Consider the following 18,282-nt stretch of genomic DNA (forward strand, 5'->3'; position numbering starts at 1 on the left):
GATGGTTCCCCAACCCTCCTGTTTGCCATGGGGTGAAGGATTTGTTCCGTAGGGAGAGCTCTGCCTGTAGGGAAGCCTGGCTGATCCCTCACTTTGCCTTTTGATCTGATGTTACAGGAGCGACTGCTCTGAAATACACAGATTTCATGGCAAGGGTTGAGAGGGGCTCATCAACCAAAGCAAATATGGATTTTAAAAACCCCTCTGAAGAGTTTGGGTCAAGCAGGAAAGGGGCACGGACAGGAAAAGGGGCAGCGCACTGCCGGACACCGCCTCTGGTTAAATGGCAAATATTGCTCCTTCCTAAAGCCCAGCTCAGCCCCTGGGCTGGAGGTAAACCTTTCCCAGCTGCTGACAAACTCCTGTCAGTGCCTGTCCCTTGTCCCGCCACATCGACCTCATTCCACCACCTTTTGCCAGTGATCTCTCCTTGTTTTCACATTTTTCTGCTCCAAAGTGCTGTTCTCTGAGGGCTCAATCTCCAGAAAAGCCTCCCAGGCCAGTCCTGTGTGCAAGTTTCCAGTAAATACTGTTGTAACTCAGAGCTGAAACAGAGTATTTGGGCTACTCTCGTGCTCTCTGTGTATAATGGGTTGATCATAAGCTTTTTTCCCCAATAAGTGACATTTTAGGGCTGAAATAGAATAATTTCTGGGGTCTCCCAGCCTTGGTAAGCCACTGACTTCTTTATTCAAAGTGAATGCAGTGCTAAATAAATATTCCCTTGGAAGCATTAACATTTTACAGCTGAATTCTTCTCACACTTAAACCTCTGTTGCTTTAAATGATCACATTTGAGGTGTTGCTCTCGTATCTCACGAGGCTTCATCAGAGAGACTTAAAATAGAAAATGAGTGGAAAACATCTGTTCAATTAATAATTTGTCTCTTTTTTTGGCAATACAGTCCTAGAAGTAGCTTTACCGTGGAAATGTAGATTGCTGAGCTAACAACTCGTAACTTTATATTTTTTTTCAAATTAAATTGTTCTCCTCATTTCTGTGTCTTACACTTAAGAATGACCCAGCCTGGGAAGGGCTGTAGAGCTTCAGACATGAGCCAAGAGCTGGAGAAAGGAACCAGGTGGTAAAATGCAACACATACAAATAATTAATTTTCCATATATTTCTGTAATCTCTAAAAGGAAAGGTAATAAATTAATTGGAAAACAAGACAATATCGCTGTAACCAGCTAAGAAAAGAGTGCAGAAAATTGGTTTTTGAGTTACTTTGAGGCCCTAAAAGCCCATTAAATAATCACAGATCATCCCCTAATTTGGTGCTCTGACACCACTTGTCCGTATTTCAGTGGGATCAGCACTCCTGGGCCTTCAGCTGCCTCAGTTCCATATGGGAGCTCTGCCCTTGGAAGAACTCTGGGGTTTCAGGCCCTTCTCCAGCTGACTTTACAGCCCAGCCCTTCCCAGAAATAGTCATATAATTCCCTGGGATATAAAAGCCCAGGTGCAACAGATCATTAATGAGCTCTTTACTCCTCCCCAGACGTGGCATTAAAAATAATCAAATAAATTAAACAACAGCTTAATCTGATAAAAATGAAACTTCAGATTTCAAAACTGTAGTATTAATTATCTTTTTTTCTTATTATCTTTGCCATCACCAAGCAACTCTTCTGCCTAATTGCTAAACAGTTATTTACACTTCAAACGTCTCCATAAATTCCAGTCTCTAGGAAAACCAGGCTCTACACTCTGGCAGTGGAGTAAGGGAAAGCCACAAGCTTTTATTATGCCTTTGAAAGCAAACATACATATTGTGGGAAGTTACTGAGTTAACATATGAGGATGAGGATGCATCTCCAGAAGGCAGGAATCTCTAAGAAAATGACATTTTCTATTTCCCAACTGGTCCCATGTCAACTGCTGAGGGGGAAAAATGCCAAATGTTGGCATCTTCTGGTTAAAGAAGTTGTTCTGTTCCCTCCTGAGCTGATGCATGTGTTGTTGCCTACCCATAATCTCCAAAGGGAGATCCATTGGGATTTTGATATTTTGTGTTCACCTGTGGAATATGATGGGACCATCCCAGTGTGAGGATCTGCCATCCCCCAGCAGCTTTTCTTCATTAACCCCACGTGTGAACCCCCGGTTTCTGGAACAGCTCTTTGCCACGTGGTGTTAATCAGGAGTTAATGGGGGATAACTCCCTGTGTAAACATCTCCCTAGAAATGGGATTCAGATGTGGGATCTCCTCCGTTGGTGATGGCCTGATCACTGATCTCATCCTGCGGCGCCGGCAGCGCCGTCTTTGTGAGCGGCATCTCCGTCTTGAAAAGAGAATCCATTTTGATCTGGGTTTTGATGTTGAAGGACTTCTGGAAGGACTCAGAGGTGAAGTAGTAGATGAAGGGGTCAAAGCAGCAGTTGAGGGTGGCGATGCACAACGTGATGGGATACATGGTCCTGGCAAACCTCTCCAGGGAGCAGTTGGCAATGGCCTGGGAGCGTACGAGCGCGTACAGGAACAGGATGGAGTTGTAGGGGACAAAGCACACAACGAAAATGGCCACGTGCACAATGATCATCTTCAGCACTTTCTCCTTGTTCGTCCCAATCTGGGACAGGGTGGCCGGCTTCCGTAAAGTCCGGAGAACCAGCGAGGAGCACGTGAGGTTGAGCAGCAGAGGGATGATGAATCCCACCACCTCAATAAATATGGTGATCTTGGACAGGTAGGTTTTCCAGATCCTTTTGGAGAACCCTTCGAAACAGGTGGTGCTGGTGTTGGACACGTTGGTCGTGGAGAACAGCGAGGCTGAAATTCCGCCACTGAGGACCAGGATCCAAACACCGGCACAGACGATGGCAGAATTCCTCCTGGTGCGGATGGTGCGGGAGCGGAAGGGATACACGATGGCCAGGAAGCGATCCACGCTGATGCAGGTGAGGAACAGCATGCTCCCGTAGATGTTGGTGAGGAACGCCGTGCCCGAGATCTTGCACAGGCTGTCCCCGAAGGGCCAGTGCCTGTTGAAGTTGTAAAAAATCTTAAAGGGCAAAGTGAACACGAAAAGCAAGTCTGAAACTGCCAGGTTGGTCATGAAAATGGCCGTCTCGCTCCGCATCTTCATCCGGAAGAGGAAAACAAAGAGGGAGGCACAGTTTGTGATCAAGCCAAGGATGAAGACCACGCTGTACACGGCTCCGTACAGGTTGTACTTGAAGGAATCATCTGTCAGGCAGGTATGGTTGTTGCTGTGGTTTCCCATGCCAAGTCTGGGATGGGCTTCCAAAGGCCTTCAAAGTCTACTTCAGTGACATCCATAAAATAAGGCAGGGAGCTCGCCCCTTCCCGAAGGAACACATTCCAGGGAGGTGGCTGGACTCCTTCCTACCGCATCTCCCTCATGGATCCTTTCATCCTGAAGGAGAGAGAGAGAACTGCCATCAGTCCTGAACCTGTCACCCAAAGTGGCTGTGCAAGAGAAATTCCCAAGTCAATGGATGTGCAAACAAGAGCAGGATTTAGTTTTCAAGCGAGTCTTTACTAATTCCTCTATTACTGGGATTTTTCACAGTTGAAGACAGAATTTATTGAATTTGGCCTTGCCTTTCTTTCCATCACTCCCTCATCCTCCTGTTTGAAGGAGAGTGATTGCTCTGAGCAGCCTGGTCTATGGAAGGTGTCCCTGTCCATGGCAGGGGGTGGAACAAGAGGGGCTTTAAGGTCCCTTCCAAGCCAAATCATTCTATGGTAATTCCAACTTTCCCCTTGGAAAGGTTTTTGTTTGAAATCTGAGATGGAATTGGCCCAGTGTGTTTGGAAAGAAATTTAACAGAATGAAACCTCTGAAATATTCTCCTAAACCTGTAACAGGAGGAGAAAAGCTGAAAGTTTTAGTGTTTGCTTTAAACTGTGCACAAAGGAAAGTTCTATGGATTTTCAACCTTTTTTGATGCAAAAGTATTTTAAAAATCCACAAAATCTATGATAACAAAGAGCTGCTTTGCCTTTTTTTCTACTTGAAAGTAGGAGCATCTTTACACATGTTTTCCAAAGTAGAAAACTGCTGTACCTCAGAAATGTTTATCAAAAACACTTCCCAAAGCCACGTTCGCTTTTTTCCCCCTCAAAAATGTCTGCAAATATGGTATTACTTCCAAGAGGGATTTTTTTGCAAGTGTAAAACCTTCCCGAGAAAGACTCCTCTAAGCTGTACCAACAGCTGCTTTTCATTCCTGGTCTTTGTCGAGGTTTGGAATGTGAAATTTGGGAAATCTCATGGACTACACTCTTAATGAGATTTTGTCCCAACTCAACAAGGTTTGGAGACAGGCGGAGTTAAAGTGAGCATGTTTTTACTTGGACATAGGTGCTTCCTGAACTGCCTGGCTCATCTCTCCTGGCTACTTTAAGTGTTTTTAATTCCTGTGAGGATATTCCCTTGGAAAGTCTCCTTGTTGGAGCGAGGAGGGTTTGTGAGTTGGATCAGCACTTCTTGGAAATGTGGAGCAAAGTTGGGTCATGAAGGGAAAGACCTTTTCCTTACAAACTCCAACCAAATATGAACCAGTTTGGAATCTCCTTGTAATCTAAGAAATTTAGGAGCTACAACCGGGAATAATTTGGAGGCAAAACCCTTGTGAAGAGTGGGATCCTTTCCACAGTCATGCCCTGACAGATGAGTTTCAGCTCCAAACCTGTCACTAGTTGTGTTAAAGGTTGTAATGGCAACATATAAACAAATAGAATGGAGAAGAAAGCATGGATTTGGGATAATCTGGGGTGCAAACGATCAAAATCAGATGTTTTCCATATGTTTTCCTCCTGGGAAAGCTCATGCTGACCATTGTTCTCGCATGCAAGCTGTCAGTCTTGCTGGTAAAATGGCAAGTGCTGGGAAAGCTGGAATAGCCATGGCTTTGCCGGGTGGAAGGGGCAAGTTCCTCACCTGGGAATGCCTGGAGAACCACAGGCTTCCCAAAAACTGGTGCTGTGACCCTGGAAGCAGGCAGCACCTTACCTTTGCACCTGGCAAAAGTGGCAGGAAAGGAGGATGCCCACATCTCCCATCACAAATGACTTTCAAATTATTTCAACCTTTGGACATCCAAAATGATGAGTTGGACCTCGGAGGTCTCTCCTGTGGAAGTGTTTTTCTTCTAAATTCATGGTTAGATGAACTTGAGTGGGAAACAAGCTAAATAAAGATAACAAATATTTAAATTTATGACAAGGACAGGAGTAAAATCTCAAATGTGGGATTGAACTCTCTTTGGCTCTGTGGTGGTGTGAGTAGGGAAAGGTCTCGCCTGAGTGTTAAATGCCTTTAAACAAGAGCTGAGTTGGACTGGAAAGCTCACGAACTCCAACAGGAATAGCTGAGCCTTGGCTTAACCCTCAGCCTAAAGCATTAAATCCTTGGCTTGGAGCTCCCTCCCAGCGCAGACATTCCCTGTTATCTCCATCAGGAGAGTTTGTGCTTATGCTGGAATGTGACTCCCTGGGTGTGTGAACCCCAGGTGTGCCACACTCTCCTGGTCCAGGCTTCACTCTGGGTCCTACTGGGCAGATCTCAGAGGGGTTGGGTGTCCTTTGAAACCTCACACAGCCTGGGAGCCCGATGGAAACCCTGCTTTCCAACCTGGCCGGGGTTTTGGCAGTTCCTCAAGACCCAGGTTTGGAAGGTGCCTTTGGAACTCTCACCTTTGCTCCTGACCAAGTGCTCGTTGCCTGTAGCCTGACCCAGATACTCCTCACACAGGAAAAAAGATGCTTCATCACCTGATTCTTTTCTCCCTGCTCTGCTCCAGACAGCCCCAAGGTCAAATCCCGTTTTTTCCAGTGTCTAATCTCTGGGAATTGTCTGCCAGCAATTGTCTAGTTAACTTATGGGCTTTAAAATACAGCCTGGCTTGTTTACCTATGGAACCCTGAGGTGTTTAAACAAGCTGACAAGTGGCTTTGAAACCCAGCCATGTGCTTTAAATTCTGTAGGATGAGTCCACAGATTGAGTTTTCTGAGTGTAAAATTCACTTTCCTTCCTTTCCACTGTGGATTAAAGCAGTGGGATGCTCTTCATGGACACCACGGTCACCACTGCTGTTGCCTTGCTGGGAAAATAAAGCAATATATTTTTAAAAGTTAAGTAAATACAGGATGACAAAGGGGTTTTCTTTATATTTCAGGCAGGGCAAAGCTTTAAATCCTATATTTAAACTGGGGGTGAGTCCAGGAGGGGAGGAATGTAACAGAATAAACCCCCTGTTTAATGTGATAAAATTCAGAATATTCTCTCTCCTGGCAGGGGTGGTACAAGCAAACCTCCAGCAGCCATCCCTCACATAACCCTGTTATTCAGAGTGAGGTTCAGCAGAGGGTTTACTCTTTTATTGCACAAGAATCCCATCCTCCATGGACTGAAAAGAGAGGAAAACTTGGTGTTACTTCCTATGGCGCCTTGAGCATCCTGTTTACAATTCTTGTATTTCCTCCTCCCAGCACCCCAAGACACCTCCAAACTGCCAGACTGCAGCTCCATCCAGAGCAACTGTTTGTTAGAACAGGAATTACCGCAGGGAAAAAACAAATTTAAAACCAGCCCCTGTCATTCCATTATCCCATTCTTCCTGCTCCGCACTGATCCCGTTCTTCACACGTGCAGCAAACTGAGGTCAGAAAAACCAGCACAGAGTCTGGGCCTGGCATTTTTGGCATCGTCACATTTTCTTTTAATCATGTGAGATGTCAGATGAGTGGATCTTTATCAGTCTGGACACGAGGGACATCCTGTGTGTTCATTTAAACCACTGAACACTGGCTTTGGGAGGCCTGGCACAGCCCTGATGGGAAAACCTCCCAAAGCTGAAGGATCTTTGCTGGATTGTCACGGTGTGTATTCAGGTTATCTCTTAAATCTTGAGAAACAAAGGTTTATAGGTAGAGAAGCCAAAGCCTGCAGGACAGTGGGGTTTGGGGAGGTTTCTCTGGGTTTTGTTCCAGGTTGTGGCACCACTCATTGTGTTTTCATAGGGTCTCAGCCCCTGATCTTGGAAATAAATCGGGATTTTCCTGGGGCACAGCAAGAGCTTTATTTCTGCCTTCTCCTGACAAAACTCCATTCACTCCAGGGTTTGCAGCTCCCTGCTCCTCACCCCACTGCTACAATGCCTGTGGGATGTGTAACTTACTCCCACCACAGAGCCCAGGGTTACAGCTTTACAACAAACTCTGCTCTGCAACTTCTTGGGGTTTATTTCCTTCCTTCGTTCCACTTTAATTAGGCAGAAGGCTCAAAAAAAAGGGTTTGTGGGGGGAGATGTTTGGGTTTTTGGCAGATTTTTGCAGAGATGATAATTCTGTGTAAGGCTGTAGGACTTGGGTTCTTCCAGAATGCTGACTAGAGACAAAATGAGATTAAACTGCTATTGTTTGAATAGATAAAATCAGAACTATTATATTTTAAAAAAACCCTTTTTCTACCTGAAAAACATTAAACATCTCAGTTCCTGCAATGGAATTTGCACTTACTTCTACTTTCTTTTTTCAATAAAAGTTGGATTTGGTCACAGAGGGCTCAGAGAGTGTGAACTGGAAGCAGCTTTAAGGACTAGCCTCCAGTTTGGGGCAATCTGGTGGATGATTTTTCCCTGTCCAGAGGCTGCCAGGCCAGGAGCTGGGGCTGCACAGTGATGCTGCCTCTGTTCTCCCAGTGTCAGCTGTGTGGGTTTATGGAAAGCTGGACCAGCTGGAGTAGGTGATGCTGGATCTGGCTTCTCCAGAGAAAGGCGGAGGGATGGGAAATAGCTTGGGACACCACTTTTGGGGTTGGCTCAGCTCGCTGAGTGCCTGCGAGCGCTCCATCCTCCCGAAACTCCTCGCAGATTCCCAGTAACCTTCGCCTGTTTTCTTGCCCGGTGCGGTAGGAGCAGGGAAAGGCTGGGATTAGAGGGTGGGAAGCGGAGCAGCTGCCTGTAAACAAAGCTCTATTGACGATCCGAAACTCTGGAAAGGAGAAATGCTTTAATCTCTTTCATTTCCTAATCCTAAATGATGTATTGGAGAACAGTAGGAAAGGAGCAGACAGAAGTGGGACTTTGAAGTCCACGGAGGTTTGTGGAGCTTCAAAGGGCCATTCTTGCCTGGTTTATCGGAGTGAATACCCGGCCGGTATGCTGGGGAAAGGGGACGTTCGCGGGTGATTAGCATAAAAGCCAAGGCAGGAAGGCTCTTATTCATGGCTTTGACACTTATTGTGCTCAGTGTCACCCGGCCTGGCACTCCCCAGCCCTTGCTGCGGCTGCGACAAAGTCTCCTGTACCTGTGGGAAGGTGGGGTTGGGAGTTACTCGCTTCAGTCAGGTTTCAGCAGCTGCTTTCCAATCCTCTGTGAGCGAAAAACCCCAAACATGGGACCGCCTGAGGAGGCATCGGCTCTCCCTCAGCCAGGAGTGAGCGCAGGGATGCGCCGGGATGAGGCGGGAGCCACCGGCCGCTCCCGCCCCCTGCTCTGAGCTGGCTTTGGCTCTTGGGGACCCTCACACCCCTCCACGTTCAACAGCTCCTCTCTGTCGTGCACGAGCTGCAGCAGGACCCCAAGTGAATTCTTCTCCAGGATGGAGCAGGGAAGGAAGCCTGAGCCTCTCCTTTAGGCCGAACCCTAAAGGCTCTCTCCTTTATTCTTTCCCTTTTTTTTTTTTTTTTGTTTTCTTTTTTTTGTTTTTTTTGTTTTTAATTGCTCAGCACCGCCGTTGTCTCCTCACTGTCCTCTGAGACTTACAAAGCATTTCCTGCTCGTGGTGCCTTCTCTGGGCTGTATCTGTTTTGGATTGAGCTAATTAAAATGTTTCCTTCAGAAGAGAATCGTGAACTGCCTTACCCCATATTCAGCCACTGATCCTCAGGGCATGACTCTCTTTTTGTTTGCACTGAGAATGTCTCTCTCCATTTACATCACCCTTTAACCCTTGGCGTGCTCTGCCTTTCCCCATCCCCAGCAGCCTCCAGAGGGGCTGGGCCGCAGCCAGGAAACAATGGAATTCACCCCAAGCTTCCCAGCGAAGTTTGCATTATTTAACACTTGTAAGAGGGGCTTTTTGCTTGGCCTTTGGTGCTGGAGGAGTGCGGGAATGCTCCTTGTTTGGAGCGCCAGGTCTCTCACTGAAGGGGCATTGCTGGATAATGGCAGCGCCAGCTTCAATGGAGAAGATTTAGATGCAAAGAAAAGCTGATGAAGTGCTGAAAAGCAAAGTTACCCTGTGACTAGGTTGTTTTCACCCAGGAATAATGTTTGTGGTGGAGGTTGCTGCGTCCTTGATGTAGCCCTGGTTCTTTACAAAGTGTGGCTAAGAAAAAAAAACAACATAAAAAATAAGCGACTCCTGTTTTCCTGAGCCACTGGGGACTCCAACAACAGGCCTGGGTTTATTTGCTCACAGTTCCAAAAGGCTCCCAGTCAGCAGCCTGCCCAACAAGCTGCCTTTCTTCGCTTTCCCTGACACAATTTCCATGGCTCCTTGGCCATTCCTTGGCTTTTTGGCTCCTTGTTGCCTTTCCTCAGCTCCTCTGAGCCACATGGAGCCCTCCTGTCACCCCATCCTCATCCCATTGGGCTGGATCCTCTGCACTCCCTTGGCTGAAATGGGAGAGCTGAACTTTCTCCTCTGATTATCCAAAAATTATGGACTTTTCCCCTTCCCTTGTAGCAAGAAGGTGCCAGCACAGCAGCACAAACAAGATTTCACCTTGGCAAGGTGGCCTGGCTGGAAGGGCTCTGTCTGGATTCCTCTGGGTGCTGGGCCAGTCCTTCCATGGGGCTGGACACAATCTGTGCTTGGGACCTTGAGGGACCTGAGCCCTGCGTTTATTTACTGCAGGGGGCTGATCTAATAAGGTTTTATTCTCTTAAATGGCTTTATCCTGTGAGGAAAAGGAGAAGTTCTGGGGACTGTAGAATCCCAGGATGGTTTGGGTTGGAAGGGAACTTAAAGCTCATCCTGTTCCATCCCTGCCATGGGCAGAGATACCTTCCAGAGGGTACTCCAAGCCTTGTCCAACCTGGCTTTTTCTGTAAAGTGTTAAAATAAGTACGAAATGACTCCACAATGCAGAAGTATCCAATCTCAGACAGACAGCAGTGTTTCTGCTTCTTAGAAATCAGATTTCTAATGATGAGATCAGGGCAAGGCAATGACATTTTGGCATCGTGCAAGGGCTGGATGCTGCTTTTCCTGCTAAATATGGTTATATCCCTCTGTAAAACACATGCTGGGGAGGAAAAGGGTGGGTTGTCTGCAGGTTCAAGAAAGGAAAATGGGAATATTATTGGAGGAAAAGAAGAGGTCTGTTGTGGCTGTGTGTTTACAGCATTAGAGGGTCTCACAGCCTGATGAGCTCATGTTTTGTCCAGAGACAGGATCTGCTCTGCTGCCAGAATACACCTTTGTCTTGGGGCTCAGGGACTGATGAATGTCCCTTAATTTCACTTGCCAAGATAAAGAGATTTTCCTTTTCCTACCAAAACCCTTACAAATGATCCAGCACACTTCCCTGCAGCCAGGGTCAGCTCAGGCTGGTCTGGCTCCGGAGCAGGGTGGATCTTTACCCCTTTTATGGGGCTGAGCTGGGAGCTGGTGCAGGAGGAAGCCTCGCAGAGCCACTGTCTGCTCTGGGAATAAAGAGCTCCTCTTTTCAGGGAGAGAATTTCCCTTCTGTGGAAGGTGGTGGCTCCCCTTCCCTGGGACTAAATCGGATCCTTATTTAGGGAGGAGGAGCAACGTGTGGAGGAACAGAGTGAGGCTCTGCACGCACGCTTGACCTGGGAAGACCTGCTGAGGGTGGCTGAGTGCTCCAGGAGCACCCCCACGCAGCCCATCCCATGGGGACGGCTCCTTTGGGATCCTGGAGCTCCGTCAGGATGGGAATGCCGCTCCAGCCACACAGCCCTGGCCAGTAACGCTTAGACATCGGGAAATAGAGCCCCAAATCCCAAATAAGCCTTAAGCAGGGTGAGGGGCAGCTGGCACCCGTGGATCACGGACATGGCATCCATCCAGATGGCTCCAAGTGCCACAGTGACAGAATCCCAAATTGCTTTGCCACGTCCCCTCCAACGGTGTGCCCTGTCTCCAGGATCTGGCCCAAGCTTTGGATAAAACTGCCTTAATTCCTGCTCTTGTGCTCCAGCCATGAGGTCACAGCTGGAGGAGGGATCCATGTTCCAGCTGGGAGAGCATCCTCCCCCTGCCCAGGGAATGTTTCCATCCCTGCTCCTCAGCAACCCCAGCTTTGCAGTTCTGTGCCTCATTGCAATGCCCTAAATGAAGGTGAATGGGGAATTGGGGCATTTGTTGTGTTTGTCCGTGTGGAGCTGAGCTCCCTGGAATTCGGAGGACATCGATTTTTATCAGTTGAGGGGGATTCTCATTTTTAGCCTCAAAGGATTCCAGTGACTTGTTCAGCCTCCTGTCCCATTCCCTTCCTCCCTCCCATGTGTTTCTGGATTTCCTTTTGAGAGGAAAGATGTGTGCCGATGTCTTTACAAACAGTTTGATGGGAGTTAAGGTCTGAAATGGGTCCTAGTGCCTCTACTGTCTTGGGGCAGCAGGTTCCTTACCGGGCCCAGACAGTCTGGTTCCTGAAACAGGCACGGGTCTGCACAAGGCTGGACTTTTGAACTGTGGGGTAAAACAGTAGGTTCAAGGGGGGATATGGGATAGGCGGTTCGGGAAGGCTGCACCTTCCTGGTACCTCAGGCAAGGGGGAAACGAAGAGGGCAACGTGCGGCCGGGAGTTCGGGATAAAAGGGAGGCTGTGCCCTCCGAAACCTCGAGAGAGAAAATCCCATGGGCGTGTGCCCAGTGGACTCTCTCCTCTTATTCGAATAAAGTTGAAGGACTCCTCTGTCTCCCTTTTGGACATAAGCGTTGGTGGGCTGTCCTGACACTTTTAAAATTCAGAGGCTTTGAACCCCCCAAGTACCAGGGTTTCCTGCCTGTTTTGTTTTTAGGGAATGCTCCTAAGGGCAAGAAGATGGAAAAGTACTACAAGGGGGGGAATGTCCTTATCACTGTGAACTTTGTACTTCCCACCCTCTGGATTTGACTGTTCTGTTCCTATAGGGCAGCAATACAAAAACCACACACAATTGTCTCCTCTCAAACAATGATTTGGGATTGTCATTAAAACCTCCGAACTCTTCCTGCAAATTCTTCTGCCATGTGCTTATATCGTGTTAAATCCTCTCTCTTCCAAACAGCCAAATCTTTAAATGATGTTGTTCATCGTTCATTTTACTTCTGACTCCCGGTTTTTTAGAGCTGTCTTTGAATTTTTCTCATTGAAATTTGCTGCTTTACAGGAGTAGATTTTGGCCATGAATGAAAGCCAAAGTGATTAAATAAATTTTTAAGGTCTTCAGTATAATATTTATAACTTAATTCCTAATTTTTAATAGAGTTTGTAGGAACCAGCCCTCCATTAAACGAAGGTGAAAGTCTAATTTATGCCACATTTATACCCAACTCCTTTTTAAGCTTAAAGTGTCTTTATGACACTGACTCCAAGTACAAAAGAAAGCTGTAACCAAGGGACCGTTTTCACAAACGCACAACAAACAACAGGAGAGAAAAGTCCTAAACTTGTCACCTGCAGTGCCACAACGAGAATCTCGATGGGAATGGAGAACTACGGTGGGAGTTAGAACCATTTCCATGCAATCTGGAGGAGTAGCTCACACAGGACTTACTTTCCCAAAAGTTGGAGCTCATCTTTCTGCCTTTAAGCAGCCCCAGCCATGGCAGGGCTGGAGCGGGAGGTGTGGGAGCTGCCAGCGTAGGGAAAACACCGCTGATCTCCAGTGAAACCCGGCTGGGTTCATCCCCCACATCCATCCGAGCCTTCAGCTTCCAGAACCCCCTCCCGGAGCTGCCATGAAATCCGGCCGCTTTTCCTGCCTCGGGAAGGGGACAGCAGGGACTTACCGGGATCGCCACCATTCCCGCGGCTCGGTGCTTCCAGGGGATCCCTCCCTGACAGCCCGCAGCGATCCTTTGTGTCCCTGGGACACGAGCCGCGTTATTCCCACGCGGAAAATCCCACTTTGTCCAAGTTCAGCCGCTCATCCTCAAACTACGCGCTGGGTGGCAGCTGCCCGGCCTTTGTTCCAAGCGGGATCGGGGCTGCCGAGCGCTGCTGCCATCGTGTCTTGGGAAAACGGGACGCAAGAATGGGCCCAATGTCTGGGCAGGGGCTGTGGGCAGGGGGAACTCCTGGGGGTCTCCATAGGAAACGCTTTCCATTGGACAGGGATGTGTTATTAGCGCCGGAGCCCGCCCCGCCCCGGGTCTCCGCTGGGTCCCTCTCGCGGGGCTCTATCCATGGATTCCCTTCCAGAGCCTCTCCCAGTTCGGAATTAGCAGCTTAAGGACAGCCCGACAATGAGCAGCGCGGATTTCCTGAGCAATTAGCCGGGGGACCCAGCCTGGGAGAGCGTGCCCGATGGGAAGGAGCCGGGAAAAGCTCCTCAAAGCTCGGATTTTCCTTCCCGCGGCCGTAATTGTTTTGCCTTCCAATTAAAAAAAGTGAGGAGCAGAGGGGGGGAGCTGAGGATCGGGAAAGCGCTGGGAAGCTGCAGAGCAAAGCTGGCCGTGAAAAGAAAATATCTCCCTAAGCAGATTTAGAAAGGCGCTGTTTGTTAGGCTGGGGGTTGTTGTTTTGTTTTAAATCTTCTCAAATGAGCTGACTGGAACAGTCTGAGATCTTGCCCTGAAAGCGCTGGATTCCTGCTGGAAAACCGGTCAGCTTTCCTTCTCCAGGGCCGTAATTACAAATACTCAGGGAAGCGTGGCTGCGTCTGCCTGGGAGCTGCCCCCGAGAGCCGCGCGGTGAATCTGCCCTCTGCCTAAAAACTGGTCATTTCCCCCTCTTACCTTCGATATCAGCCCTTCAGGTAGGGACGAGGTTCTTCTGGCAGCAGGAGCGAGGCGGCGGATGGTTCATTTTATTCCCTTTTCAGCTCTCTCTGCTTCCATAGGGCTGAAATCCCGGGGCTGCTGCTAAAGCCCAGCCTCCCCCTAACGCGTCTCGCTCGCATTGTGTTTGTCTCTCCTCTTCCTCCGCTCTCCTTGGCTCTTCCCACAGGCAGCCAAGGCCAGTAAACAACTCATTGTGAGGCTGGGATGGGTGTAATTCCTGGGGCTGGTGGCCACCGTGGCTGAGTCGCCTCTGCAGCGCGCCCGGCTGCTGCCACAGGCTTTTATCCTCCATGCAAATAACTTCCTGAATATCTCATGTAACAGCCCAGCAGCTCCAGGCTGCTAAACCCCAGCCTCTGCGAGCTCTCGGTTTAACGAAACGCAAAAACAGGACCGTGGATTCGGAGCGAGAACGGTGGCGGTGCAGATGTTTCCTGCTCCCGATGGGCAAAGGTCCATTCTATTTGTTTAGTCACAAAAGAGGCAGAAAATGTGGGGGAATGGTGGCGGGGTGGCCCAAGGCATCGCTGTCACCGAGTGTGGGGGCTGGCAGAAGGCTCAGGGTGGAAAACCCACCAGTATCGCCAGTAAACTTATCCAGAAACCCGGTTTCGTGGCTTGTGGGCATTTCCAGGCGGCTGCATGGAAATGTTGATCCCTGGGGAGATGCGGCTGCTCTTCACACCCATTCTCATGCGAGGGTGAGAGATCAGTGGGGACCCATTGACCAACACGGCGGCATTTGAAAGCGTTTTTTAGGGAAAAAAGAATGTTGGGAGCTGGGTGTGCTGCCACAGATTAGGATAAACTCACTGAAACCTTTTCACAGATTAACATCTTGAGTCTGAGCTTCAAAACTGCCTGGGCTGGGCAAACCCATTAGAAAGGAGACTGATGGCTCCTTAAAGATTAAATACAGCATAAATCTTAACCCAAAACTTCTGTGCCTCTTACAGAATTTAGGCAGAATGTGGTGGTTGTGCCAACTTTGCTGCTGCTGGAACGGACCCAGGCAGCTGTGCCTGGCTGGGATGTTTGCTTTCTCTCCGCAGTTATTGGTTTAATTAAACTCTCCTGACAAAAGTCTTCAGCTGTTGGGAACTTCAAGGGCTGGGAGAACAACTCCTCAAAATGTTACAGGAGATTGGGAATGGGATCTACGCCCTTTGTGGAGTCCATCTTTCTTAAACTGCCGTAGTGATTCCAGCTTCACATCTGTGTGTGGTTGGCAGAAGTTGTACTGAGCAGGTTATTCAGTCACCACTTGGTTTAGGATTTTTTTTTTTTCTTTTAAAAGGAGCGTTTTTCCTGCTACAGCCAACACTAGAAAGCTGGAAAAGTGCAATCTATAGGTTGAGCCATGATGCTGCTCTCCAACCTTTAGAGATCACCAAAAAAAATTTAAATTCCAACTTTTTCACTATGGAACATAAGATTTTTGGTATTGATGACAAAGAAAACATCCCCAGAGCAACATACTCCTGCTGCCCTCCAAGCACTCAAAGGACTGCATGGATGCCTTTACCCTTCTCCCCCTGAACAGGCCAAATGTTGTGCTATCAACCCACTCTGTGTATTTTTTTTTAAATAAATCAAGTACAAACATTTCCAACACAGTGCCCTTAAGAGAGGTTTATTTGCCAAACATGAAGAAAGGAGGAGGCTGCCTCTCTTCTTGGTTCCAGTTACAGAAAAGTGTTTGCTTTAAAATGGAAAAACAAGGAACAGCCTCCTGGGCTCTTCATCTCTGCACTACCCATTTGGTGTCCCCACCCTGATCCCATGGTGTTCACCCTAGACTTGGGACAGGGTGGGATTTAGTGAACTCTCCTTGTTAAAACATTGGCAGGACATCAATAATCTGGAGTTATTTTGGAAAACAAGGGAAACTGGGCTGTTATCTCATTGGGAAGCGTGGCTGCTGAGAAGGCACAAAGTGTTGAAGCAGAAGTTTTACCCCCTCTTTGCAGAATTTGCTGCCCATGCACAGAAACCCCACAGAAATGATACTTCTGGGCTGTCTCCGGTTGTGTCAGTGCTGGAGTGGCTTTGGGACTGGGATGTGCAATTCCCATTGATTTCAGTCAGGCAGGAACACCTGAATTTATGGGATAATTTTGCCCAGAAAACGAACATTTTGCATTTCCCGGTGATTAACACTTAATTCTTCTGCTGTCAAACCTCAGTAGGTATTTTCAGTCAATTGAGGCTTTCTTGTGCCAATTTTCCTACCTCAGGGCACTTAGGAGCCCTCCAAGGAGCCAAAGAGCGGAACCCAAATCCAGCTGGCATTTGAAGGCCCCTGGAATATACATGATCAAGGCATTAACTTTGTTCCTTTATTGCTCCTTCCCTTCCTGTGCTTTCCTGCACCAGCAGAATTCATTTGTCATTTGAGCCTTAAATATTGCATGGCTTTGGTTCATCCTGAGGCTTCCATGGAGCCTTCCATCCATAGAATCCATGAACAGGATGCTGGGGCACAAATGGAGCATCCAGGGGGGGCTTTGTGGCATCTGAGTGGTTTAGGGACCCTGCCTGGGGAAGGGGGTACCCCCATGAGCCCAAAACATCAACTTTATGCCTCAAATTGTTGTATTGGGAATTTTTTCCTGTCTGCAATGCATCCATGATATTCTGTCTCGTTCTCTCATCCTGTGACACAGATTCTAAAGGTCTTACACTTTTAAGGCATCAGCTTTAGGACCACAACTCCTGTGGAATAATGTTTAGTGTCTGGGTGACCCCAAAGGATCATTACTGGGGTGATTAAACCAACAGGTTTAATTGTGTTTGAATGGGGTGTTTCATTGAGGGTTTTCCCAGGAAAACTAAAGGAAAAAATCAGTAATAGTGGCATTTTCCTGGGGGAAAAGAGAAAAAAAATCACTTTACAGAAACCACAGCCGGTGCTGGAAAAGATTTTAAAGGAAAATTCCTGAGCAGAACGAGGTCGGACGGGGCTTGGAGCACCCTGGGATAGTGGAAGGTGTCCCTGCCCATGGCAGGGGGTGGAGCTGGGTGAGCTTTAAGGTCCCTTCAACCCAAACCAGTCTACAATTCCATGATTCTCTAACCCTTCAAGAGCTCATTAATGCTGTGGGATTTCCTAATGTTCCATGGCTTGTCAGGGCTTCCATTCAAAACCTTTTGCAAAAAGTTTTATAACACAGCATCCAAAAATCCCTTTGGAATCAAATGGAAGTGCAAAGCATAATCTTTTCAGTTTTGGGGGTTTTTAAATAAGCATTTAGAAGAATTTTTAAATAATTTTAAGTGCTGTAGAGAGATAACAAAGAAGAAAAACAAAAGGCAAGTGCCCATTTGAAGCCATCCCCTTGCAATTTTAAAAAGGCCTCATTTAAAAATCCTGGTTTGTTTATTTATCAGCACTTAACGTTCCATTACTTTCCTATCCAAGAGGACTTTTTGCCAATGGATGCCAGGATCTTTCTTCTCCAAATGTTTAGGCCTTTCTGTATTTAATGCACTCAAGCAAAGGCAGGATCATGAGCTGCTGAAATTGGGGAAAAAGTAAAATAAAAGTTTGTGCTGTTTGCTGGGTCCGGCGAATCCAAAGCTCTGCTGGCACCAAGGCTTGGACTTGAATATCCCCCCAAACCTCCCATTTTGTCCTCAACCTTCACTTTTATTTTATCCCCAATAAGCCAGGAGAGTCATCCCTCTGGACAGAGTCCTCTCCCAGTCTCCAGCACTGCTCGCTCCTTTGCTTCCCATGTCCTACAGGAGTTTAATCCAGCTCTTCCAAGGTTGTCTAAGTCGTTTCAGAGCCTTTAATTTCTCTTGTTGATAGAGAAGGGATTAACTTTGCAGACTTCCCACTCATACCTCATCTTTCCCATGACATGGAGCAATTTCCAAGCATGACCACGTCAAGCCTGCGATGTCTCCCTGCAGAAACCGCATCCAGGAAAGAAATTCCTGGTTATTCCCTCCTCCAGAATGAGTTCAGAAACTCGCTGTGTCCATATTTGCTGTGGGATCTGGGTTTGTTGGCTCCTTTTCCCCAGTTCTGCTGGGACAGATCCTGGTGGGAATGGACACTTGTTTTGACAGGAGGATCCAGCTACTCCGAAATCTGATCCCTGGAAAAGGGAGCAGGTGTTTTCCAGCAGAGCCCGCCTGCTCCAGCTGGGCAGAGCCCGATTCCTGAGCTGTGACATCGCTCCTGCCTGACAGTGTCCACGGGGACACCGAAACATTTCCCTTTGTGTCCCCATTCTGCAGAGCAGGGTTTTAATGAAAATCAGGGGAAATAGAGTTGGTTTATTGGGGTTTTTTTTGAATCCTGGTGACAGCTCCTGTTCCAGATATGGTGGAGCCTGTT

The 18,282-nt window shown here is 47.8% G+C and overlaps 1 protein-coding gene across 2 annotated transcripts; it reads right to left on the minus strand.

The window, feature by feature from the left end:
* Positions 1–666: 666 nt before the first annotated feature.
* LPAR4 (lysophosphatidic acid receptor 4) lies at positions 667–14,346 on the minus strand. 2 transcript variants are annotated; one of them, XM_032123824.1, is made up of 2 exons: positions 13,890–14,346; positions 667–3,382 (listed from the first exon to the last, which is right to left on the minus strand). In XM_032123824.1, exon 2 carries the CDS (start codon positions 3,227–3,229, stop codon positions 2,183–2,185), a length of 1,047 nt encoding a protein of 348 aa, XP_031979715.1. In that variant the 5' UTR covers positions 3,230–3,382; positions 13,890–14,346; the 3' UTR covers positions 667–2,182. The 2 variants fall into 2 exon arrangements, with proteins under 2 accessions (XP_031979715.1, XP_031979716.1); XM_032123825.1 differs by lacking the exon at positions 13,890–14,346 and adding an exon at positions 12,942–13,831.
* Between the last annotated feature and the right edge of the window lie 3,936 nt (positions 14,347–18,282).

Source organism: Corvus moneduloides, chromosome 14 (assembly GCF_009650955.1).
Source record: "Corvus moneduloides isolate bCorMon1 chromosome 14, bCorMon1.pri, whole genome shotgun sequence".
NCBI lineage: Eukaryota > Metazoa > Chordata > Aves > Passeriformes > Corvidae > Corvus > Corvus moneduloides.

Bases quoted from the DNA above. Each gene is read 5' to 3' on its own strand.
- LPAR4 (XM_032123824.1), bottom strand. From the start codon at position 3,229: ATGGGAAACCACAGCAACAACCATACCTGCCTGACAGATGATTCCTTC.